General features: G+C 52.3%; 11 protein-coding genes across 11 annotated transcripts; 6 read left to right on the forward strand and 5 right to left on the reverse strand.

Moving 5' to 3' along the window:
• The first annotated feature begins 780 nt into the window (after window positions 1-780).
• V8C40DRAFT_231986 (Fructosamine/Ketosamine-3-kinase) lies at window positions 781-2,248 on the forward strand. The gene is made up of 3 exons (XM_083213038.1): window positions 781-1,148; window positions 1,228-1,909; window positions 1,988-2,248. Exons 1-3 carry the CDS (start codon window positions 962-964, stop codon window positions 2,082-2,084), a joined length of 966 nt encoding a protein of 321 aa, XP_083077490.1. The 5' UTR covers window positions 781-961; the 3' UTR covers window positions 2,085-2,248.
• On the reverse strand, window positions 2,033-3,206 carry V8C40DRAFT_231989 (ESCRT-III subunit protein VPS20). Its single transcript, XM_083213039.1, has 3 exons — window positions 3,075-3,206; window positions 2,633-2,996; window positions 2,033-2,558 (listed from the first exon to the last, which is right to left on the reverse strand). The coding sequence occupies exons 1-3, from the start codon at window positions 3,110-3,112 to the stop codon at window positions 2,349-2,351; spliced, it is 612 nt and encodes a 203-aa protein (XP_083077491.1). The 5' UTR covers window positions 3,113-3,206; the 3' UTR covers window positions 2,033-2,348.
• Window positions 3,207-3,650: 444 nt separating this feature from the next.
• Window positions 3,651-6,251, forward strand: V8C40DRAFT_231991 (protein RIX7). The gene has a single exon (XM_083213040.1). The coding sequence runs from the start codon at window positions 3,693-3,695 to the stop codon at window positions 5,955-5,957; it is 2,265 nt and encodes a 754-aa protein (XP_083077492.1). The 5' UTR covers window positions 3,651-3,692; the 3' UTR covers window positions 5,958-6,251.
• A 310-nt stretch (window positions 6,252-6,561) lies between these two features.
• V8C40DRAFT_272367 (cytochrome c549) lies at window positions 6,562-7,976 on the reverse strand (the record flags this gene model as incomplete). Its single annotated transcript, XM_083220352.1, has 3 exons — window positions 6,562-6,866; window positions 7,007-7,053; window positions 7,954-7,976. The coding sequence occupies 3 exons, from the start codon at window positions 7,974-7,976 to the stop codon at window positions 6,562-6,564; spliced, it is 375 nt and encodes a 124-aa protein (XP_083077493.1).
• Window positions 7,657-9,002, forward strand: V8C40DRAFT_231997 (uncharacterized protein). The gene is made up of 2 exons (XM_083213041.1): window positions 7,657-8,340; window positions 8,423-9,002. Exons 1-2 carry the CDS (start codon window positions 8,011-8,013, stop codon window positions 8,813-8,815), a joined length of 723 nt encoding a protein of 240 aa, XP_083077494.1. The 5' UTR covers window positions 7,657-8,010; the 3' UTR covers window positions 8,816-9,002.
• On the reverse strand, window positions 8,827-10,329 carry V8C40DRAFT_231998 (exosome non-catalytic core subunit RRP42). The gene is made up of 2 exons (XM_083213042.1): window positions 9,756-10,329; window positions 8,827-9,643 (listed from the first exon to the last, which is right to left on the reverse strand). The coding sequence occupies exons 1-2, from the start codon at window positions 10,230-10,232 to the stop codon at window positions 9,023-9,025; spliced, it is 1,098 nt and encodes a 365-aa protein (XP_083077495.1). The 5' UTR covers window positions 10,233-10,329; the 3' UTR covers window positions 8,827-9,022.
• Window positions 10,330-10,505: 176 nt separating this feature from the next.
• On the reverse strand, window positions 10,506-13,409 carry V8C40DRAFT_232002 (arginyltransferase). Its single transcript, XM_083213043.1, has 3 exons — window positions 12,860-13,409; window positions 12,163-12,210; window positions 10,506-11,991 (listed from the first exon to the last, which is right to left on the reverse strand). The coding sequence occupies exons 1-3, from the start codon at window positions 12,921-12,923 to the stop codon at window positions 10,685-10,687; spliced, it is 1,419 nt and encodes a 472-aa protein (XP_083077496.1). The 5' UTR covers window positions 12,924-13,409; the 3' UTR covers window positions 10,506-10,684.
• A 1,736-nt stretch (window positions 13,410-15,145) lies between these two features.
• Window positions 15,146-15,749, forward strand: V8C40DRAFT_232006 (uncharacterized protein). Its single transcript, XM_083213044.1, has one exon. The coding sequence runs from the start codon at window positions 15,236-15,238 to the stop codon at window positions 15,710-15,712; it is 477 nt and encodes a 158-aa protein (XP_083077497.1). The 5' UTR covers window positions 15,146-15,235; the 3' UTR covers window positions 15,713-15,749.
• Window positions 15,750-16,811: 1,062 nt separating this feature from the next.
• V8C40DRAFT_89515 (polyphosphatase DDP1) lies at window positions 16,812-18,790 on the forward strand. Its single transcript, XM_083223572.1, has 2 exons — window positions 16,812-17,376; window positions 17,638-18,790. Exons 1-2 carry the CDS (start codon window positions 17,301-17,303, stop codon window positions 18,054-18,056), a joined length of 495 nt encoding a protein of 164 aa, XP_083077498.1. The 5' UTR covers window positions 16,812-17,300; the 3' UTR covers window positions 18,057-18,790.
• A 650-nt stretch (window positions 18,791-19,440) lies between these two features.
• On the forward strand, window positions 19,441-20,622 carry V8C40DRAFT_232012 (U6 snRNA-associated Sm-like protein LSm1). The gene is made up of 3 exons (XM_083213045.1): window positions 19,441-19,744; window positions 19,830-19,898; window positions 20,000-20,622. Exons 1-3 carry the CDS (start codon window positions 19,624-19,626, stop codon window positions 20,320-20,322), a joined length of 513 nt encoding a protein of 170 aa, XP_083077499.1. The 5' UTR covers window positions 19,441-19,623; the 3' UTR covers window positions 20,323-20,622.
• On the reverse strand, window positions 20,577-22,103 carry V8C40DRAFT_232015 (uncharacterized protein). The gene is made up of 2 exons (XM_083213046.1): window positions 21,638-22,103; window positions 20,577-21,510 (listed from the first exon to the last, which is right to left on the reverse strand). Exons 1-2 carry the CDS (start codon window positions 21,948-21,950, stop codon window positions 20,915-20,917), a joined length of 909 nt encoding a protein of 302 aa, XP_083077500.1. The 5' UTR covers window positions 21,951-22,103; the 3' UTR covers window positions 20,577-20,914.
• Window positions 22,104-22,138: the final 35 nt, after the last annotated feature.

Here is a 22,138-nt window from a genome sequence, read left to right on the forward strand (position 1 = left end):
TCACAAACCCTAAACCGGTTTCACTCAACTCTTTCTCTCTCAACAACAAACTCACTCACAATCACTATGCCTTCTTCTCAAGGACAAAGCTGGTGGGCCCGCCACTGCACCCCCCGACCTCCCATCAACAAGGTCGTCGCCTGCCCCTGCCACTACTGCTACAACAAGCCCGCCTGTGAGCTCGACTACCCCGAGTCGTCCAACTGCTCCGAGACGAACACCCCTGCTCAGTCGAGGCCCGTCAGCCCCCGAGGCCGCACCAGCTCGTCTTCGTCTTTTCACGTTGAGAAGGCCGAGAAGCAGTAAACGACAACACTCGTTCGCCGAATACATCATTCGAATCACCAAAGCGAATAGGCCCTTAAAGATGCTTTGGATAATACGAGATGTACACACTTTCGACTACTATATTTTCTTTGTTTAATTCTCTCTCTCTCTACTGAGATTGGATACAATATAAAACGGGCGCGAAAAAAGCACCAACGGCGCTTCTCCCGATCAGTTCGGGTTCGGCGTCCGGCCCCACTTGGAGCGGCCAGGCCGGACAAAATACACACACACAGACACACACAATAAGGAAAGGGAAGGGGCATTTGGCAAAGGAAGGAGGATACATAATACGAGCGGATATTGGGTCTTAGCGATGGAATTTTTTGTTGGAATACGATGGAATTTAGAGCCTTTCATATGTTTATTTTACTTTAAAGCAATACCTTACTTGGTTTTATTCATGATGACTTGACACTCTGATTGTGAATGCTTTTGCCTGTGTTGGGTGCGATTTTCATGGGGCCATTCATGCAGCATCTTGACGTCACTCACATGCTCATCCAGTGTACAACATACTCACATATTACAAAACATCTCATCTCAATAATGCAACATCAAACACATCACAGCTCACCTATAGAATTAATATATTACATTTATAATCGCTGATTTTCAACATATCGCATTAATCATGTCCCCGACAATCGACCGTGCCATCCTCGCAGCCTTAGACCTAGACAAAGACAACACCACAATCTCATCCGTCGGCGGTTCAGGTTTCTCATCAACCTTCAAGCTCTCCACCACAAAAGATGGCCAGCCATTCGACTACTTCGTCAAGACAGCCTCCGGCGAGGGGGCAAAAATAATGTTCCAAGGTCCATCCCCTCATCATTCTATTCCCTTTCGCTTTTCCCCAATCTTCAAAGCTAACACCCCCCTCCTCCTCACTTACAGGCGAACATGCCTCTCTCAACGCAATCCACGACGCCGTCCCCAACTTCTGCCCCAAATCATACTGCCACGGCCCCATGCAAAACTCCAACAAGTACTTCCTCGCCACCGATTTCCTCAATCTTGGCTACTCCGCTTCAAAAGGGTCCGGTATTTCCTTCGCCGCAAAGCTAGCCAAGCTACATACAACCCCCGCGCCCATTCCGGAGGGCTTCGACAAGCCCATGTTCGGCTTCCCCGTGCCGACGTGCTGCGGCGACACGGAGCAGGGTAATTCGTGGCGCGCCTCTTGGGCCGACTTCTATGCCGAGAACAGACTACGCTTCATCATGAGGCGCATCATCGAGAATCACGGGCCAGATAACCAGGCTGCCGACATGGTCGAGAAGATTGCCAGCAGCGTCGTCCCGCGGCTTGTCGGGGATGACCGCATCGCCATCACACCCGTTGTTATTCACGGCGATCTCTGGAGCGGGAATCATTCGGCGGGCCAGATTGCTGGAAAGGGTGGGCGAGAAGAGGTTGTTTTCGATCCTTCCTGCGTGTATGGCCATTCGGAATACGAGTTGGGCATCATGAGGATGTTTGGCGGCTATGGGGGTTCTTTTTGGAGCGAGTATGAGAAACTCGTGCCCAAAGCAGAGCCAAAGGAGGAGTGGGATGACCGTGTCATGCTCTATGAATTGTGAGTACTCAACCTAATTGACAGATGAGTCTATGGTGTGTGAAGCCCTCTGTAAGCATAACTAATAGTATTTCACAGATATCACCACTTAAATCATTACTCAATATTTGGGACGGGTTACCGTGGAGGAGCCATGTCAATTATGAAGAAGCTAGTATCCAAATACGGTAGCTGAAGTCCGACGAACGGCTCTGAGTAGGCCAAAATGAAAATCAAGTATAGTAAATAATGGAAATCTTGTATAAGTTCAGAGGAAATTAAAGCAAAGAAAGAGACAAAAACGCCATCCCGTGCTCGCCATGGTGTTGCTGCCATCTATACTAAAGCACATGACCCAACATAAAAACGAAAGAAATAGATGTCTAATAATCATCCGGAACCCCAACATGCCAATACTCCCATACCAATCAGTCATTCATTCAATCAATCATTCAATCAATCAAGCAGCCAGCATCGCCTGTCTCTCTGGCCGGTTCTCTTGCGCTTCCTCTTGTTCCGCCGGCCGCTCCGAAACGGGAAGCTGAGCGCTCGGCACCGTGGGGAGTTTCTGGTTCACGCCGGACATTTCCGCCTCCAGCGCGGCGAGTTCTTCGTCGACCTCTTCCTCGTCTGCGGCGGTGATGCGCGATCCGAGCATTTCGCTGATTTCCTGGGATAGTCAGTCAGCATTGAAAAAAGAAGGAAACGATTAGATGCGCAAAGGAAGACAAGGCAAATAAATACATTTTGGTATGCAATCGCATCCGCAGTCTCCCCCATCAACTTCTCCACATGCTCAATGCCGCCCATCTCGGCGTGAATCTCAGACAGCACTTTCGTGCCCTGCTGCAAGCCAAACACGACATCCTTCTGGATCTGCGCAAACTCGACGCTGGCCGTCAGCCTCTCCAGCTGCTCCAGCTGCGCATCCGTCTTGGTCAGCAGCGACTCCTGGTACTTCTTGCGCCGCAGCGCCAGCAGCGCCCGCTTCTTGTCGCCCTTGGCGAGCATCTGCTTGGCAATGTCCGTTTCCTTATCCGTGAGGACGGTGATGCGGCGCTGGTACTGGTGTAGCCTGTCGCGCTGGATCTTCATGTCCAGAATCGCCCTGGAGTTCTCTCTTGTCAGTTGAAACGGTCTGGCGGCAGCGATAACGGCCCGTGACGGCGGACTCGGGGGTTCGTACTTGTCCTGGTCGGTGATCTTGCTCTGTTTGCCACCCATTGTGAGAGATTAGATGTGTTTGCGCTACGGACTCGGCCGCTGTTTTTGTTTATTTGCTCGACCGTGAGTCCGTAGACGGGGAATGAAGAGGAACAGAAGCCGGGACGATAATCGGCGGACAGGCCCTTGTCGTCATTGTCTCGATGTATCATGTGGCGCCGAAAGCTTTATCGATAAGCAGGGGTTCGGAGACGGAATCTCACTTGGTCGAGATTTACACAGGTTTTAGGCTAGATTGAGAGCGTCCACGAAATAGACTGAGAGCCGGGAAAATGTCTTCAGAGTTGTGATGAAATGATAATTGGCATTGGAAAGTGTTTTGATATTAGTCGAGCATTTCTTTTCGTCCCAAGTAGCGCAATAAGGCTCCTAAATGCCTTGCCTCCAGTGCTCATGTGCCTGTACTCTTCAATGTACATAACTTGCGCTAAATTGATAAAATTGCCATGTACGGCTAGCTCTGATACAAAATCTCATCCCCGCGCCGTGCTGAATCTACAGGGCAACTTTTATTTTTTGCGCAAGCCATGAAGCAAAACTCATCTTCTTCAAGAGCGTCTGCGACAGCGCCACAGCCAGCATGGCGCCTAATTTCAAGTCCCGACTGAACCTGCGCCAGGGTCTTGATCGAGACGTCTACCAGATTATCAAAAAATTGGAAGAGGCCAACGACGGCAAGCCTTTCAAAACCATCACCGCCGCATACGATGCCATCAAACGATCCAATTCGAGCCTTTCCAGGCAGAAGAAGCGTCCCCTCGAAGACTCGATTGATCGGGTACTGCAGTTTCGCAAGGAAGAGCTCGAGGATTCGGACGACTCAGAGGCAGCTATAGAAGAGGCCGAGTCGAAAAAAGTAGACGATGATCGATTTCTACTCAACCGACAGCTGACAAAACACTGGCAAGTCGACCCTATACCTCTGGGCACCACCGAACAGCCTGCGGCCAAGAAGCGACGTATCCAGACCGAGGGCGACGAGAGAGACGGCACAGTAAGTGGCCCTGACACAGGTACCGAGGCGGCAATCAATGGCGATGCACCGAAAGAGACGCCAAAGGCCGAGAGACAGGACAAGACAGTACAGAAGAAGTCACCCAAATCTACCCGCTTCAAAGTCGAGCAATTGGAAGAGCCGTTACCACTGGGAGGTGTTGGAGAGATACATCGCCACCTTTTGCGTCAAACACGGTATCTACTCAAGTGCCCGGAACTCTACCAAGGAAATGGTTGGAGGAGAGTGCCCGGAATGCTCCTGTTTGGCCCTCCAGGAACAGGCAAGAGGTCGCTCATCCGCACCGTGGCAGCGAACCTCGAGGTGCCTGTAATAACTCTCAATGGCTGCTTTGAGGACCCTGAACGCGTGGAGAAGAGTCTGGCCGAGGCTTTCGATACGGCCATCGGGCTGGCCCCGAGTATCGTTCTCATCGAGGATCTTGACTGGCATATACCTAACCCGGGAAGCTCTAATCACAATGAGCACGGCCGAAAGATGCTCAACCAATTCGTACGGCAGATGCAAAGGCTTCAACAAGAACAGGCCAACGTTTTGGCAATGGCAACAACATCAAGGCTGACGGATGTTGACCCCGTTGCGCTCGAAGCGGGCCTATTCGAAAGGACAATTCAAATGAGGGTACCAGACTTGGATGCCCGGCATGATATTCTGAAGGTGGTAACGCGGGAGAAAATACTATCCGACAACCTAGACCTTGGAGAGGTAGCAAAGATGACGCACGGCTTCGTCGGCGCAGACATTATTATTGTCACAACATTGGCGGAACAAGCGGCACAGGAGCGAATTCTCAATACAGAGGACCCCGATGGGCGGCAGCTGGAAATTCTTACTCGACCTCCCCGCAGAGACCAGATGGATGTATCAGACATCTCATTAGATCTACGACAGCCCGCATTTACAACGATACCCACAGAGCCGTTGACACTCGATGACTTCCGTCTTGCCATCAAGGGCTTCACCCCATCTCTCCGGAGAGAAGGCTTTACGGTGATTCCAAGCGTAACTTGGGATCAGGTCGGCGCTCTGGAAAAGGTGCGCGAGCAGCTACACATGTCCATCATTGGACCCATCAAGAACCCAGAGCTCTACCAGGAATTTGGTCTCAGACGTCCCGCCGGCGCACTCCTTTGGGGACCCCCCGGATGCGGCAAAACTCTCGTCGCCCAGGCCGTTGCCAACGAGGCACAGGCTTCTTTCATCCTCATCAACGGCCCCGAGCTGCTGAACAAGTACGTTGGTGAGTCTGAACGAGCTGTCCGTGAGCTCTTCCAGCGAGCCCGTTCCTCCACGCCCTGCATCCTCTTCTTCGACGAAATCGACTCGCTCGTGCCCCGACGAGACAACGCCTCCACAGATGCCGGCGTCCGAGTCGTAAACGCCCTGCTCACGGAGCTTGATGGTGCCCAGGATCGCTCAGGCATCTACGTCATGGGCACGACCAACAGACCAGACATGATCGACGCGGCGATGCTCCGCCCGGGACGTCTCAGCGTGCGACTCTTCGTCGATCTCCCCACCCCCGAGGAGCGCGTCGACATTCTTCGGGCCATTTACAAGACGGCCCACGCCAACGCCTCCGAGGCCGAGCTCGCGAGGCTGCCGGCCGTCGCCCTGGATCCCCGGTGCAAGGACTTTAGCGGCGCGGATCTCGGCGGATTGCACATCAAGGCGGCCGAGGCCGCGCTGAGGAAGTTTATGCTGGGCAAGAAGTCGGCAAGGGAGATTGACCAGGACGACTGGGAGCATGCGCTGGAGAATACGCGGTGTAGCGTGCTGAACCCGGACTCGTACAGGAAGCTGGATAGGAAGCTGGGAAAGGGGGAGTAAAGGGGGAAACATGTTTAGAGAGAAGAGCAATGTAGATATACCAGGCGCATGCATATAGACGTGGTGTTGATTTTATGTACACAAGTACGAAGCGGTGGTGTTTTACCACATATTCCCGGCAAATAGCACATGCATCGTCCGATCAATGCAGCGAGACCCTGTCGGCATTCGCACAACAGGAGGGAGGGTAGCAAATGCAACACATGGCACAAGGCTATTCGGGATCCCGTCAGCCAATACCGAGTCCCGTCCAACCCTGCAGGTCTCATCAAAAATGCTCCCCCAAAATAAACACCCCCACTACACACACTGAAGAGAAAATTCACCATCTCACACACCGTCATACCCGCCATGAAATGGAGCGAAGAGAAAAGGCCAAAGCAGCGTCCAGTCGCTGAAAAAGCGGAGTTGGATATTAATGGTACAAGCACAGTGATGGTGCTTCGACTATTCTAACTTTATCTATAGTAGTACAATCGCGGCACCCCGTCTATTGATATCTCTGTCATTACAATTCTTTTTCTTCATTCATCGCTTAAGCGGTAGACTCCTTGAGGTAGCTAGACGAGGCGTGTTAGCAATACTAATTTCAACGTGGTAAAAATTAGGAGGATAAAACATACGCAATGAGGTCGTTGCGATCCTTGTCCTTCTTCAGGCCACCAAAGGCCATCTTGGTGCCGGGAATGTACTTCTTGGGGTTCTCAAGGTAGGCGAAGAGAGTCTTTTCGTCCCAGGTGACGCCGGCCTGCTTGTTGGCGTCGGTGTAGGCGTAGCCGTCGACGGAGCCGGTCTTGCGGCCAAAGAGGCCGTGCAGAGCAGGGCCGATCTTGTTGCCGCCGTTGGCCTCGACGGTGTGGCACTGAGCGCAACGGGTCTTGAAGAGGTTGGCACCCTTCTTAACATCACCTGAAAGGAAAAAAAAGTCTTAGCAACCAGGTTTTCGTTAAATCGAGAAATAGTAGTCGTCCAGGACGTGGAGAAGGGTCAATCGGGTGTGGCACTAAGTCGACAACTTAAAGACCGAGGTGTGTTTGGTGTTTTTGGACTGGGCGTCATCGTAAGGCACATGCGAGCCGCCTTTGAAAATGACGCACTGCGCCAGGCAGCCTCAGCACTCTCGCCGGTGACATGAACACACAAAAAATGAATCTCTGAGTGCATCATTCACCAAAAAGTCCAAAACACCAAGCGTCCAAGTCGTCGACCGTCGTGGCCCGCTTCAATGGCACTCCCCACGTCTTGTTCGGAAACGTCTCGGCAACCGGATTCTGCGAGCGAAACAAACTTACCGCCAGCCATTTTGAAGTATGGGGTATTAAAGTGTTCTTAGGTAGAAATGAAAGATGTAAGAGTCGTAAAAGTCCAAAGAGAAACCTAAGCCGGTTAACTACTTTGGAGATCAAAAATTTTCAGAGGTTGAAAAATAGGGTATGAGAGAAGTATAGGAGAGGAAAAGAAAGGAACAGGAGGAAACCAGAAATTTCAAGGAAAAAAGTTTATGACACCATGGTGCTGCAGAACCGGCGGTGATCAGCCACAAGTGTGGCTGGTGCATAGCCAATCAGACGCCCGCAATTACACAGTCACGCTCACTCGTCGGGCGATTTCCCCGGGTAAAGTCGGGCGGCCAAAGCGGCGTCGAAGGGAAGGCGCCACAGCATGTGGGCTCTCTTCTTTGTACTCATCCTTGTTCCCTGCCAGATTTTTTTTCGCTCTCTCTTTTCCGGCTCCACCGGATTTTCCTTCTTTCCGCAGCTTCCCTGTCATCTTTCTCAGCTTCACTCTCTGTCGGAGAAACATCGGCAAAGGAAGAGGCTCTGAGTCTCTACCGCCAGCCTTTTCCTGGGGGTCCCCATTTTTTTCAACATCCGCTAGTTTTTTTTGGTGGGATGGGCAGAGCTTCATAGCAACGCCAGTGAAAAAAAAGAGAACCACCAAGGCATTTGACGGGCGGGTGGTTCATCTTTTCTTTTCTTTTTCCTTGTTTCTTGACCGGATCCCATCACTACAACACATTTTATCCATCTCCTGCATCGTCAGCCAACTCGCAATGGTGACGAGAGCAGTCATCCCGCGCTTCCTGCTGCCGCTGCAGGGGCCGCTCTGGCGAGGCATCCAGATCCCCCTCTCGCAGAACATCCACGTCCGCTTCATCTCGACCGAGAAGCCCATCGTGCTGGAGAAGCCGGCCAAGTTCAACCCGCCGTCGCACGGGTCGAGGCTCAAGCGCAATTCCGTCCCCAAGCACTACGGCCCTGCCCTGACTGAGGACGAGATTGCGGCCCAAAATAAGAGGAACTACCCGGGCATGATGGCGCCCGAGGGGACGTGGACGCACTGGTTCTGGCACAGCAGGCTGCTGCACACTTTCATCACCATGGTACGGGCTGCTGGCAATGGATATGGTTTTGCTACTGGTAGTTGTGTGCGGTGTTAGGCTGACGTTTTGTTAATATGTGTAGGGCGCGCTTCTCGCCATGGGCGTGTACACCTTCTTCATGAACTACGCCTACAACTCTCCCTTCAAGGACCTCGTGCCGCCGATATCTGACCTGTGGCACCAGCCCACTTACTTCTTCGCCCAATGGAAAAACGTCATCCTCATGCACGAGAAAGACAAGGCCCTCAAGGCCACCGAGCACCGGACCCGACACCTCGACGACGTTGCGAAGCGCAGGTACTTTATGAAGATGCACGGCATCGAGGCCAAGGATCCCGTGCAGATGGTATTCGGAAAGGACGAGCAAAAGTCGGAGGAGCAACTCGAGGCCGCCGCCATGGGACGCGAGCTGCCGCCCCAGCCCGAGGCCGAGGCCCCCGCTGAGCAGAAGAAGAAGTGGCTGGGCATCTTTTGAGGAACATCATGATACGATTCATTATATGTGCATTGATTGGCAGGGCCAGATGCCCTTTTCTATTGTAACACTAGGATGTAAAACCCCGCACATTAGGCATTAGGCAAATTCCCCCAATGTCAGTGAGACCGAACATGATGTAGATGTACCAGTATATAGCAAAAAGCAACAAAAGAATCAACGCAATCCAGAATATGACAACATGTTTTACGCCAGGTCTACTCCTTCCAGTCCATCCAAGACTTCGTCTGCAACACCCCCCTTTTCTAAGACAGCCTGCATAATGCTATCCAAGACGGCGAATTTAGTTCCGCCCAACGGTGCTTTCCAGACGCCTTCTTGGGGATGTTCCTCTGCTCTCTGCTGCTGCTTTTGCTGCGTCGTATCAGAAGTTCCGCTTGCCGCCAGATTCGCCGTGCTAGGCACCCCAGGCGGCGTCAGCCTCGAGGGAGGATCAATCGTCCGCATCGACACCAGCCTCAGCTCACGCCCAGAATCCACCTCCATGCCGCCCTGCTCGCGCTGTGTCCGAACCTCGCACAGCGACACGGCCAGCGCAGAGTCAGCGACCGCGAGCTCCTCTTTGGAAGGGTCGAACAGGATGCTGTCGCCCACGGCAACGACCAGCAGCGTAATGGACGGTCGTGAGCCCGTGGTAGCGCCTTCGCGGGGGTATAGGAACGGGGCGGCCTCCCAGTCGTCGTCGAACATGGGATCTTCGTCACCTTCTGATTTGAGGCGCGGGAGTCTTGTGGCGAGGAGGGCGAGATGTGTTGTGAGGGAGAGGAGTGGTAGGGGATATGAAAGCGGTGGTGATATCAAAAGGATCTGTGGCCCAAGCTCATTAGTACTCCCAATACGATATAGACCCAACCCAAGACAACACCAAAAAAGCACGTAGAAAAAGAAGAGGGGGAGGAGGGAAATTCCATCTACTCACGTCAAGATATAGCCTCCAGTGGAACCGTCTGTTAATCCACAACTTCTTCGCAAACTCCCCATCCGCAAGCAACGCCTCCCTCAACAACTCCGCCAAAAACACCGTCCCCGCATCGTCATCTCTCAAGCCCGGAATCTCCACCGTCATCTCGAGCCACTCCCCCCTCGCCTCACGCTTGTCTGCCTCCGCATCGCCGCCGCCCACGCCGCTCGCGCTCTTGACGTACTCCTGGTAGTGTTCGCCGCCCAGCGGGTCGACCGTCTTCTCAATCTCCGCCTTGACACCTACTATGGCCTCCGTGCCGTCTGATAAACAGACGCGCGCGCTGCCGTTTGTGCCGGGAAGGATGCCCGTCTCTGCTGTCAAGGGCCGGAATTGCTTGGATGTTCTGCCGTCGGGGCGGATGGGCGGGCTGAGGGAGAGGGAACTGTGGAGATACGCGAGCTCGGCGGGGGATAATAATGTTTGTTGAGCCATTGTCACCGTGGTTCCATGTGCTTGTGAAACCGAGACTGGGTATTACGGCGCAATTGCTCCAAGGGGGCGTGAAATGGCGGCCTGGTGATGTTTGTTGTTGAAAGGTTTTTGAACTTTGACAAAAAGTTGTATCGGCTCACCTAGGTGAGCGATAAGATAAGATACGATGCGGGGGTGGGGCAGCTGCTTGGAGCTCTCCCAAGCTCTCGCTCACCCAGCTTAACCTAGAGAAAACCGAACAACTCAAAAGGATTAATATAGAGCACATATTCATGTATTCAAAAACGCTTTATTAATTCCAGAATGCAAGATGAAAAGTCTATCTACAGCAATTCGCTAGTGACGTACACGCTGGCGCAACAAGAGCCATTGTATCCTAACTAATCCTACATATATAGTAACCAACAGCAGGACAAAAGGGGAATTCAATCTTAATACCGTAGTGCAGTCAGCTAGACTTGCCGGCGCACTAGATCCAGACATATGTCACCCATCAAATCAGGGCCTAATGCTGCAATCAGCTGTGCAATACTGTGCCTGATGCCCGACGGCTGTCTGATATTGCTGTGCCTCCAACCAACTAGATCCGAAGTCTCAAACAACGGGCCTGTAGGAAAGATTCTGAGAATAATGTGATCCAGGTCTAAACTTTCCATGGTGGCGACAGAAGGGATGCCTGGCATTTTAGAACGGAACAATGAGTCGTACACTTCGTCAACCTCCTCGTCAATGTCTTCATCCGAGTTGGCATCCTCCGGGCTCTGTGGGCTCTCATCCAAAGACATGGACGCCTCAGGAGCTCCACCAGAGGGTATGCCTGTGGAGGCTGCAGAGCGCATCTCAGATGCATTAGTAGCATTTTCTCCTAAGACTGTGGAGAAACTTGTATAAGTGTCCCTGCCAAGGATATCCAAAACGGTCTTATCAAGAGGCCTCCAGTCCAAGGTATCCGGATCCAGAATATACTGAGGGCCGTAGTCGATTTTGTACTTCATTTTGGGGCAGCTGTGGATGTAGAATCCAGGATACCACCATCGGTAGCCCTCTTCAACGGCGAGAGCTATTTCATAAAGTGCACCTAGTTTTCCAGGAGCAAATGTATGAACGCTTTCATGGTAAAGGAAGTAGACAGAGCTGACGCTTTGCGGCAGCAGGTCAAGTACACCAACAGCCACTAGCACGCCATCTAGGCGGTAGCATTGGTGGTAGGAACCTAAGCGGCGCTTTCGTCCATCAGGCCCAACCATGACCTGACGCTGCAATGGTGAATTGCAGAGAAAACGTTCAAACGAGTGCCTCGTCCTTTCACCTGGCTCATCCCCATGGACAACTCTCTGATAATTATCATAGACGAGATACTTTTCTTCAGTAAAAGTGTCTTCTTCAAGGGTAACCTCCCATCTATGTGCTGGCTCGGGCGGTGTCTTGACTCGATTTAGCTCAGCCTCATGAACACGCTCTGTTAGGCAAAACTCATTGTCACGCTTTTTGGTCTCTTCGCGTGATCTTGGATACAGGCGAGCAGCTTGCTTAACATAAGCTTCGCCGAGAACATGTTTGTTGAAGCGATTAATGGTTTGGCGCTGGCCCCTTGTAGGGTAAAATTGGTCCGAATCCAGACGTATAGTATAGTGAGGACAACAGGACGCTCGTTGATTGGGGCGATATAGGAGCTTTCCTGATCGTCTCCAACAACGATCTAGCAATGTGAGATAAAACTGAGGGCTAAGAGACGTAGCACTCGCATAATACGAAAAGCCTAAACGCTCAAGGAAAGGGGTTAGCTTGTGAATTAGAAAAAATGGAATCCATCTTCGCTCTCTGAAAGCAGTACAACAACTATGGCAAGTCTAGGAAGAGTAGGGTTTGGATTCCTCATCTCTGGTGATATGACTTGAAATACATGAACAAGAATAATGATGGCACTAACTCTGTCCTCGAGTGCCACAGTAACCGCATTTTGAGGAGTTTGAATATCCTTTGCAATTTGTTAGCGTGATTTGAAAAATAGTACATCAGCTATGAAATCGAGAGCAATCACGTATGAAGGGGGATTTGTATAAATTGACAAATATCTACTACATGTGAATCTTGGTTAAATGACATAAAAGCCGGGAGACAAATGGATGCTGGTGATATTGTTTCGAAGGATGAAAAAGGGTGCTACATGGGGATGGCCACAGAACAGCTTGTCTCTCTGGACACAGCATCGTAGCGGCGGCTTACACGCATTGATGAACTGGCAACCAGTAAAGAGAAGATTGGAAAGTAGTGTTGCAACGAGCAATATCGAGAGGTTGCAAAGTGGGGGTTGGGTATGAGACAGGATGGGGGAGCCATTACGCAAATGAGAGGCGAAAAACTCGGGGTGGCAGCCACTAGGCCGCTCGAAAAGCCGTTGGAGTAGCACGAATCCCACGCTTTCTTGACATGGAAATGTGTGATAAGAGTGTGCCCGTGTTGTGTTGTGGGATGGCAAAAAAAGGCTGGACAGGGGTTGGCATTAAGGCAGAGACTTTGCCGAAAGGGATTGAAATGCCCCGAGCCAACGACAAGCATTGAACGTCGCACGTGTCTTGTAAAAAATGGAAGAGGAACAAAAAACGACTGTGATTTTATTGACTCACCGATCGGGGATATAAGTTCGCTCGTAGAGGCGTCTTCAGGGGTCTGCCCACCGTCTAAGTCCATGGCTGGTCTGGCACCTCGAGTTTTCCTGAACAGGCAAGTTGGTGCGTGAGGCGTCAAGATGGAGTGAATGCGAGCGTTTCCATATAGATGGAGATGGTCCCAAGGTAAGGTACAGTAAGGCGGACGGGTATAGTGCAGGAAGGGAGTCGTAGCGGCAAAAAGTCCAAGCGGAACAAGCAGAATTTCCGCCCCAGGCACTTCAGCTGGGTGAGAGACGACGGGACGAATTTAACTTGTGGGGTGGCATCTATGTGATCTAGCCGCCGTCATGATGCCGATACAGTAGAAGCAGGCTGGCTTATGGCGGAGCTGGGCGTGGAGCTGGCCACGGGCGAGGATGCAGTTGCTTGGTTGGACGGGGCAGGGCAAGGGCCGCTATCTCTGTTGCCGACGGCAGGAATTCATGTTAACGGAGATGGAGAGAAAGAAAGATGATTCAAGCATCGCAAGCGCGCCTCGGCGGAGTAAGAAAAGAGGTTCTCATGGGTTGATGAGGTCAAGCTCGAATCGCCATGGCGGGGCAAAGGGGGGAGCAAGTGAGGGGTTGAGTTGATTGTGTTAGTGGCTGCCAGGGTGACGGGATGCGTTGACAGCGCCAGATTCAGCGGTCCGTCCAGTCGCTAAACTCACTAAGCACGAGGGCTACAGGCGCGTACCCAAGGTACATGCATCTGTATCCATATCCATGGACCTCAACGTTGCTTCAACTATGCGGCTTGGGTGCTCAAAGCGGCCACAAGCATCCCGGGATTGATGTTACCAAGTCCCCAAAAGGCCTCCAGAGCTCCTTATCGGCGTACTATGATGGGTTCAACCGCCTGTATGTACTAACGTGCGGAGCATACTACAAGGTACGAGTATGTACGTGTAGGCATGATTTCTCAAGCCGGTACTAGCTGGCAGCTTGGACCCTGGAAGATACGGGTAACATGTGGATGGATGGAGACAATGACAGCTCATCGGCCTGGTTTACTAGCAACGCACCAGAGGATCAAACCGTCCCTTGAGGTCTTTTCCTGTACCGTCACGATTCCGAAATGTTCCAGTTGCCGGATTACCCATAGGCATTGCATCCAGGGTTCGGGTTCTGCGGCCGATGCTAGGCGGTAAATCTCGCGTACGTTTCCATGATGTCGTCCGTACTTACACTAAATTGCCCATGCCTGTATAAGGTATTGGAGGCAGTCGTTGAGTCACCACTGTTTCTCAATGGGACCATTCTGTGCTACTAAGCACTTAATCGACTCTTCCGATATGACGTCTAGCATACTGATAATAGAAAGGATACGCCCGCATTGATGCCTTGTGATACTACTTGTACTATATCATACACCTTGGTAAAACGCATATCCCAGTAGTAGCCGTGTGTGCCAGGTGGAAGCCAGGAACTCTACATGCACGCAAACTCCCCGAAGCCCTCCCTTGCCCGGCAGACCAAGGAGCGTGGCAACGCTCTAGCATCTCGTTGGACCTGGCGAGGCCGTTGGGATGCATCTTCTGGCTGCAAGGGGGCAGCGAGGCAACGGCTTTTGCTCACCGTATTTCCCACCTGTATGTACTTAGTATGCTGTTTGGACATGCCGAATATGCACACAGCTTTGCCGGGTAATATCAGCCAGCAGAAGCCTCATTCGACCATTTCTCGATGCGGGCTAATGAGGCGAGGGCTATCTATATTTAATGATTGGACGGACGGGCGCCCTGACTAAACGATATATGCTGCAAGTACCTAACGGAAATGCTGCTACTAACCACGATGGCGCCTCGTCCATGCATATGCTATGTAGGTCGGTGTTCATACAGACAGATAGATGGTGTACGGAGGGCCTAGGACATTGATCAGTCCATCTCAGCTCTCAGTTAGTGAAAGCTTATCCGGCAGCAAGTCGAATATCACCTGAGCGTAAAACCTCGCCAATCTCACCTCTGCTCCGTCTGTCTCGGCGCTCATGTGTCTTGACTCAACTCCCATACCTTCAAAGGCTCAATATGCATTACACGGGCCTATGTGTCACCTTGACAGCTGAGTGGTGCCTCTCTGCCCCTTCGCTGGCAGGGCTACCGTATATAGCTCTCCGTACTACTGCCAGTAGTCTTCCGGCCATTGCTCGTCGTCTGCCCATGCGCTTCGTACATTGTTGTTATATGGAGCATTTGGCCCGCCGCCCATTGGACGACGCATCGGGTGCACGTCGTCTGCATGTAGGGACAGGGGTGCTTGGCGGTGCTATTTTATTTTATTTTGGGGATTTTCTAGGCCTTGCCAACCTTTTTCCCTCGTTCCTCTCCAGGGCGAACTGCGGCTTCATGGGATGAAACCCCCAAACTCTCCCACTGGACCTGGTCCCTATTCCGGCCTCTGGCCCGTGCCATGTCTCTTCCATCAAATCTCATCCCGCGTATCCTGTTACTGTAGGCGTACGAGGTACCTGCTACTCGTACATCCACCACTGATCAACGCACGCGTACACGCACCTCTCGTACCTGCACATACGGACCGGATGACACACGAAGGGCTGTCTGTCTGTCTGTCCATCTATCTTGCCTGTTTCTCGTTGGTGGTTGCTGTGTTGTATATCAGAGCACAGCTGAGCAGAGCAACGCACATCAATATCCCACAATCTGCCTTGCTGCCTCCTCCTCCCTCCCTGCCACATCACATCACATCACAACGCATGGAATCGCCTCGCCTCGCCTTCGCCTCCATTATGATAGCTTCGTTCCTCGTCGTTAAAAAGTCCTTTCTTTACCTGCCCTTGCTCACGTCGTCCCGGCGCCACCGGCCCTGACGCACGACATGACTGGGCAGGCAGGCCTTGTCGAGCTCCATCCCGCTCATGACACTAACATAGATGGCACCTTAGTTTGACTATAAAGCTAACGCGGATCCTCCTCGGCCGGGACCCTCCCATCTATTGTCATGGCACGAGACACGCAACAGACAGCCTAGAAGCCGTGGTTTCTGGGTGGACGAGTTACTCGTACTGTTACCCCCATCGTTACTGTACCGCGTGGGAGTCCCTCCATGTCCTTGTCCTTGTCCGTTGTTGTTATATAACAAGTACGAGTACAAGCTCCCGGAGAGTTTCCCAACTCCTTTTTTCCCGCTCGCCAACCTCTATTTACTCATTGACTCACTCCCTTTATTGCCCTGCTCCGGCGCCACTCTATCAAACACATCCTCCAGACCGCAATCCCCGTGCCGTCTCGCCGTACCGCGCTCGCAGACGCACGTGTGCCTCCCCGTCGCCTGAGCCTAGTTCATGCGGCCGTGGCCGGCTTTGCTGCCCCTGATACCGCCGCAGATTGCGCTGACGGAGTTTACACCCGGCCAGCACAGCTGAAGCTTGCGCGCGTGCGTCGCCAAACCAAGCATTTGGTACATACGATATTGGCATCCAGCTGCTGGAGCTTTGTGTGGCCCCCAACTTACAAGTAACCTCAACCGCCACCACCACCTTGATGCTTTGTACAGTACAGTAGCAGTACTATATCCAGGCCACCGAGTACCTTACATACTCGTACAGTACCACTACCAGGACCAAGGCCAGTACCAGCATCTTGTCCGTCTGGGGCAATTAATAAACGGCACGGGCTACAGTACCTACTCGTACCAGAACAGGCAGCGTGCGCGACAAACTTTGGCCCCATCTCCGCGTTTGAGCCAACCCAACCTTGCAAGCCTTTGGTTCCACTACCAGCGCCAGGTACCAGCTCAGGCTTGCACAGTCCAAATCAATCACACCGCACCAAGCCCGCGCTTACAGTACCAGGACCGGTACCAGTACCAGTAGTTCCGCCTTGGGACGATTAAACCAGTCCAATCCTGTGCTAAATCCATAAAGTCAGGTCAGGTATTCCAATATTGGCCACTTTGCTGTGCCAACTGAAAGTCCCTCCCCCAAAGTCCAAGGCACTATCCAGGGCTGGCGGTTCCCCGAGTCGGCGCCGAGTTACTTATACATCGCTTTCGGACCCCGTCTAGAACGCCATCTTGCCGCAGAAAAAAAATACACCTAGACCTGCATTCGTTCCCTCCCCCGGCCTCCGTCATTATCTTAACGGGGACGACACAACAAAGACCTTTTTACCTTTTATCTTTCTTTACCTTTTACCTTTATCCCATTTTTCTGCTCTCTTAAACCGACGATGATGCAGCACATGTCACTGTGACTTTTCGCCCTGCCTCTCTGCCTTACGACGCTCTCGACCGCCGGCGAAGCCCCCGTTTCCGGCACCTCTTTTTTTTTTTCTTCCTTCCTCGGCCAATTCTATTCCGTACCTAGAATCCAGTGGCCAATCATCACCGGATCCTGCTTAACCTCAACACGCGCACACAAAACTTCACAGAGCACGTTGGCAACGGCAGCTTCCAAAATGTCGGGTTCGGCTTCCAGCGCCGAGGGATCCAACAATCGGTCAATGCAGTCGCGGACCGGGCGGAGCAAACAACGTAAGTCCTCTCTCGAGTGAAGATTGATTGCACCTTGTTTCACACAACTACCTTGACTACCTTTCCCTTCCCAAAGACTCCAATCTCGCACCCTCTATCCCCGTTTCTCTCTAAAAACATTTGCATTCCCCTTCTGTTTCCCCTGTTGTCCCGCGCGCTTCTCTGCCGTCCTTGCATTGTCAGCCGCCTCGTTTGTCTGCTTTTGCTTCGCTCCGCCGACGCCAAAGCCCGGGATCCCACTGACCCATCTCCCTCCTGCAGGGTACAACTCACAAGGAGAACGACTTGTCGCCGGCATCGTGCCGCTCAGCGCAGACCGCAACCACGTCATCCTGATCCAGTCTACCCGGCGGAAGGGCTGGGTCCTGCCCAAAGGAGGATGGGAGTCGGATGAATCATGTCAGGAGTCTGCGGTGCGGGAGGCATGGGAGGAGGCTGGCATTACGGTCAACATTGACTATGACTTGGGCAACTTTGAGGAGAAGCGGCCGCCCAAGACATCCAAGGACCGCTCTCGCTATTACTTTTACCAGGGCACCGTCCTGGATCAGTTGGACGAGTGGCCCGAAAAGGACAAGCGAGAGCGCGAGTGGTTCACCTACACCAAGGCAATTGAGGTTCTCGTCAACAGACCTGAGCTCCAAGAAGCCTTGAATCGCTCTTCGATGAACAGGACATGATCAAGCTGCCTTTGGGGCTTGTGCTTTCGGCTGTTCCCCTTCTCTGCAAAACCATCCCCACCCTTTTCCCTTCTCCTTGTACACTTTATTAATTATCCCCTCACAATCTCCGGGGAGCGCCATAGAATGGCAAGTGCTTTGAGGTCGTGGAAGCAACTTGCACACAGCGGACAGCTTGGATGCAACCGTGAACAACAGCAGAACAGCCAGAGAGCAAGAGCAAGAAGGAGAGAGAGGAAGATAGAAGATGCTTGCTTTCTGGTTGACGGATCACGGCGGTCCATTTGGTCACCGCGGCTACTCTACAGCATTTCCTCAACGCGCAATCACACACTCACACTTACACACACACAAAAGCCGCTAACCATCCAGGGATGCGATGAGTTTTTGAATTCGGCTCAGGCGTTGTCGGCAGGTCTTTTTTTTTTTTTATCATAGAAGCTACCACGCAGAAAGAAAATCTTAAGACGGGGCGGGGCACATCTGGTGTATTACAAGGCTCAATGCTCTTGAAATAGGATACACAAAATTAATTGTTTACACAACGACGGCGGAGAGGCGGCTTGTTGCGCGTTCCGGATGTCTGGATGATAGAGAGCATAGAAGAAAATCGATGCCATAGACATGACGAGGGAGCTGTCGTGTGCGCTGGAGCTAAGTACCTGCCTTAGCTCTGGGCCCCAGACACCCCTCACTTTTGACAAGTACATGTACAGTTACAGTACCTGACCTGATGACTCAACCGTCATTTGTCGCGCCGAGATGAGCGTAGCTTTGATTGGAGATCGCGTGCTGCTTGCAAAATGAGTTGCCAATCTCGATGCTTGAGCCGGCGACGGGGTTTATGCAAGCGGCTACGTATAAGCATTTAACATTTTACACAGGTTTCAGCGTAAGGCGAACACCCTCAAAAAGCCTCGTAGCATCTACCATATGTACTACATGTATCAGCCTTGGGATCTACATGAGCTGATACGGGTAGGTAACTCTTAGTAATATCGTTGACGGCTTACAAGCTGTTGGCTGCTCGAACCAAGGCTCTTGAAGTACAGTACTATGCCGGTACATCTAGATGAGGGCATCTACCACCTGGGTAGACAGCGCATCCAACCTCTGATAAAACCAAATGCCACGTATCAAATTGGATTGTACCTTGCGTCATCTTTGAATCCAATTAACCCGATGCTTCAATGCCCCCCTTAGGGGTACAGGTGCGAGGTGCATATTACATCCAGTTACCTGGTATCTCAAAAAACCTAATTCGTTCCTCTGACGTAGGCAGGCCAGACCTTAAAGCAAACGGCTCTGACACGTGATATGGGCTTATCGATAAAGCGACAGCGCATCGCTCAACCACAGCGGGCGGGTACAGCGATGGCCGGCCAACCTCACTTGGACTGCCAATGTGCTGTTCTCCAGATTACAGCCTCGTCGCTCCCAAGAACCTCCTGCGGCCATGTTGATATAGACAAAAGGAACGCCGAAACACCACAGCTCATGGAACCCTGAGCCGGAACACGAACCAGATTACACAAACACCTTTTTGTTCTCGCCGCCTCATGCTATCATGATGGAAAATCTAGCCATTTCTGACGCCCCTCCTCCTGGGGCTCCGGCCTCTCAACCCTTTGCCCAGCTGCCGCCGCAGATGTTTACGACTGCCGCGCAGCTGTTGGACCTTACCGATAGTATGACTCCCATGGAACAACGTCAGATCAGAGAATGGGAGACGTGAAGACTGGGGGTTTGCTTCATACTAACGGGCGGATGTAGAAAAACTCATGGTCGTTCTGCGTGATGGGAGAAAGTTGATTGGGGTATTACGAAGCTGGGACCAGTTCGGTGTGTAGTCCCCCCAAAGAACCAAGAACTGCGAAAAAAGAGTTGTGCGAACACAAGAAGAAAAGACTCGATTTATCTAATACTTTATAATGCAAAAACAGCCAACATTGTTCTCCAATCGACGACAGAGAGGATATTCGCTCCCAGACCCGATAACCCTGGATCAGAGTATCCGTACGGCTACTTTGCTGATATAACGCACGGCATCTTCCTCGTGCGAGGCGAGAACGTCTTGCTCCTGGGGGAGATTGACCTGGACAAGGACGACGATGCACCGCCGGGATATGAGCTCGCGGAGGTGGAGGTTGTGAAAAAGCTCGCCGAGGCGAAGAAGGCGGCGGACAAGGCCAAGGAGAAGGCGCGCTTGAAAAAGCTCGTCCGGATTGGATTTGAGGGCGAGAATTTGGGAGACATCTTCTTTTAAAGACGGAGCATGATATTTGCGTGCTGTGCCCGCATTGTTCTAGAGAAGAGGAACAAACGAGAAAGGGGGTTGAGAAGCCGACAGCAGGGAATTCTTTTTTTGTTTTCCACATTTTCTCTTTTTTTTTATTTGTTTTTTTATGCGCTGCGGCAGAGGCGGTTCGGCGGCAGAATATTGTGAAATGCCCCCGGACCGGAGAGTTGACTGGTGCAAAAGAGGTAGTTTTATGCTACACGCCTTGAATGACTAGAGACGTCTATTCCGCGTAACTGCTGACTTCTGATATTGACATGATATGGCTTGATTTGGAGAATGCTGCTTCATTATGTGATAAACTTGTATGCTATTGCTGAGTAGGTTATGAGATGCTAATTACTAACGTAGTAGAGAGTCTTGCTAGGATATACAGAGTTATACAAATGCCTTCTAAACGGGCAGCTATCGTTACAACATGCACCTTACCTCGGGATCGACCAGGTAGGTGAAGAGACCAAATCGTGATGCCATCAACGCCGGGGGGACGAAAGAGTCCCTTCTTTCCTCATCTTTCCGTTTCTCAAAACATACGCTCTCCCACCAATCGCTTCAAAAATCACATCGTCCGTTTTCTCTCAAACATGGGTATCGGGTTGTCGTCCGGACCCTGAAGCCCGCCTAGCAGCCAATCAGTGAGGCCTACGAACTTGGCTCCCATGCCCTTCTCCCAATCGCCACCCTCCTGAGCCTGCTCAATGGTATGCGTAAGTATCCTGCCCTCTGAATCGAAATCGAAGATGAAGAGCCCCGTAAAGGCCTCTTTAGGATCGACACCGCGAGCCAGGCGCAATGAAGGCAGCGAAATGCCCGTGCTCTTGTGCTTGTCCTCCTTTTCCTTGACCTTGCGCTTCTCGCACCAGCGCACGACGAGCTGCTCCTGGATGGCGCCGGCGCGGCGGGGCAAGAAGGTCAGGGGCTCCGAGGTCATGCGCTCGGCGAGGATCTCGAGCTTGACGTTGCCGATGATGGGGACGCGGTTCCAGGCGATGGGGGAGGTCCAGAGGGCGGCGTTGTAGGCGACTCGGCCGGAGACGACGGGGAGGTGGGGGTGCGTTGAGGGGAAGAGCTGGAGAGAGATGTTGGGGGCGAGGATGTCTTGCGGGAGGGGAGATTGGAGGAGCGTCGGGAGGCGTTCTTGGAGGATTCGTAGAGCTGGGAGGGTTCATGCGTGTAAGTAAGCTTTCATTTCCTTCATATCCCTTCTTTTTATCCACCCATTGTCTTCTCTTTCTTCTCTCCTTTTCAGGTAGGTACATGACTCTTGAAAGCTTCTACTTACTTTTGCCGAGCTTTGCTTTGTTTGGATCCGGCGGCTGGTCTCCCCGGCCTCCCACCCACACAGCTCCAGAGCTCTCAAAGTATGTCTGAGGCAAGCTGTCTCGGGGCGCAGACACCGGTCTCTTCAGCAATAAAGCATCAGGAGGCGGCCGTTCCAAAACGCTCTCCGGCGGCGGCCGCGCCGCAATCTGTGCTGGGGCATTGGCTGGGCTGAAGCTGGTGATGCCGCGAACTGAAGAAGAAGCGCCGGGCCAAGATCGGAATGATGAGCGGCCGGCTGGGCTCGTCAGAGTGTTGCGCAGGGGCGCGGCCATTGATTGCGGTGGGCGCTCCTGGGGAGGAGCCGCATGGGATTGGGGGGGCGTGTGAGGAGTGTGTCTGTTTCGTAGGTTTTGCTGTAATTCAAGTTTGTATCAGAGGATTTTACAAGTTTGATGCGAAAATGTCACACGGCATTGGACGGAGAGTGCCGGGATAACAATCCGTCATTTTTTTCTCGCCT

The sequence above is a fragment of the Trichoderma camerunense genome (assembly GCF_050948025.1).
Source record: "Trichoderma camerunense strain CBS 138272 chromosome Unknown V8C40scaffold_2, whole genome shotgun sequence".
NCBI lineage: Eukaryota > Fungi > Ascomycota > Sordariomycetes > Hypocreales > Hypocreaceae > Trichoderma > Trichoderma camerunense.

Bases quoted from the DNA above. Each gene is read 5' to 3' on its own strand.
- V8C40DRAFT_231986 (XM_083213038.1), top strand. From the start codon at position 962: ATGTCCCCGACAATCGACCGTGCCATCCTCGCAGCCTTAGACCTAGAC. The intron at 1,149-1,227 runs GTCCATCCCCTC...CCTCACTTACAG, and splicing joins GGCAAAAATAATGTTCCAAG to GCGAACATGCCTCTCTCAAC. The intron at 1,910-1,987 runs GTGAGTACTCAA...AGTATTTCACAG, and splicing joins CGTGTCATGCTCTATGAATT to ATATCACCACTTAAATCATT.
- V8C40DRAFT_232012 (XM_083213045.1), top strand. From the start codon at position 19,624: ATGATGGAAAATCTAGCCATTTCTGACGCCCCTCCTCCTGGGGCTCCG. The intron at 19,745-19,829 runs GTATGACTCCCA...GGGCGGATGTAG, and splicing joins GCTGTTGGACCTTACCGATA to AAAAACTCATGGTCGTTCTG. The intron at 19,899-19,999 runs GTGTGTAGTCCC...ATGCAAAAACAG, and splicing joins ACGAAGCTGGGACCAGTTCG to CCAACATTGTTCTCCAATCG.
- V8C40DRAFT_89515 (XM_083223572.1), top strand. From the start codon at position 17,301: ATGTCGGGTTCGGCTTCCAGCGCCGAGGGATCCAACAATCGGTCAATG. The intron at 17,377-17,637 runs GTAAGTCCTCTC...TCCCTCCTGCAG, and splicing joins GACCGGGCGGAGCAAACAAC to GGTACAACTCACAAGGAGAA.
- V8C40DRAFT_232006 (XM_083213044.1), top strand. From the start codon at position 15,236: ATGAAACCCCCAAACTCTCCCACTGGACCTGGTCCCTATTCCGGCCTC.
- V8C40DRAFT_231989 (XM_083213039.1), bottom strand. From the start codon at position 3,112: ATGGGTGGCAAACAGAGCAAGATCACCGACCAGGACAA. The intron at 2,997-3,074 runs GTACGAACCCCC...AGAGAACTCCAG, and splicing joins AAGATCACCGACCAGGACAA to GGCGATTCTGGACATGAAGA. The intron at 2,559-2,632 runs GTATTTATTTGC...TGACTATCCCAG, and splicing joins ATGCGATTGCATACCAAAAT to GAAATCAGCGAAATGCTCGG.
- V8C40DRAFT_231991 (XM_083213040.1), top strand. From the start codon at position 3,693: ATGGCGCCTAATTTCAAGTCCCGACTGAACCTGCGCCAGGGTCTTGAT.
- V8C40DRAFT_231997 (XM_083213041.1), top strand. From the start codon at position 8,011: ATGGTGACGAGAGCAGTCATCCCGCGCTTCCTGCTGCCGCTGCAGGGG. The intron at 8,341-8,422 runs GTACGGGCTGCT...TAATATGTGTAG, and splicing joins TGCACACTTTCATCACCATG to GGCGCGCTTCTCGCCATGGG.
- V8C40DRAFT_232002 (XM_083213043.1), bottom strand. From the start codon at position 12,923: ATGGACTTAGACGGTGGGCAGACCCCTGAAGACGCCTCTACGAGCGAA. The intron at 12,211-12,859 runs GTGAGTCAATAA...CAAATTGCAAAG, and splicing joins CGAACTTATATCCCCGATCG to GATATTCAAACTCCTCAAAA. The intron at 11,992-12,162 runs GTTAGTGCCATC...TTGAGCGTTTAG, and splicing joins CTGTGGCACTCGAGGACAGA to GCTTTTCGTATTATGCGAGT.
- V8C40DRAFT_231998 (XM_083213042.1), bottom strand. From the start codon at position 10,232: ATGGCTCAACAAACATTATTATCCCCCGCCGAGCTCGCGTATCTCCAC. The intron at 9,644-9,755 runs GTGAGTAGATGG...CTTGGGCCACAG, and splicing joins ACTGGAGGCTATATCTTGAC to ATCCTTTTGATATCACCACC.
- V8C40DRAFT_232015 (XM_083213046.1), bottom strand. From the start codon at position 21,950: ATGGCCGCGCCCCTGCGCAACACTCTGACGAGCCCAGCCGGCCGCTCA. The intron at 21,511-21,637 runs GTAAGTAGAAGC...GAACCCTCCCAG, and splicing joins CAAAGCAAAGCTCGGCAAAA to CTCTACGAATCCTCCAAGAA.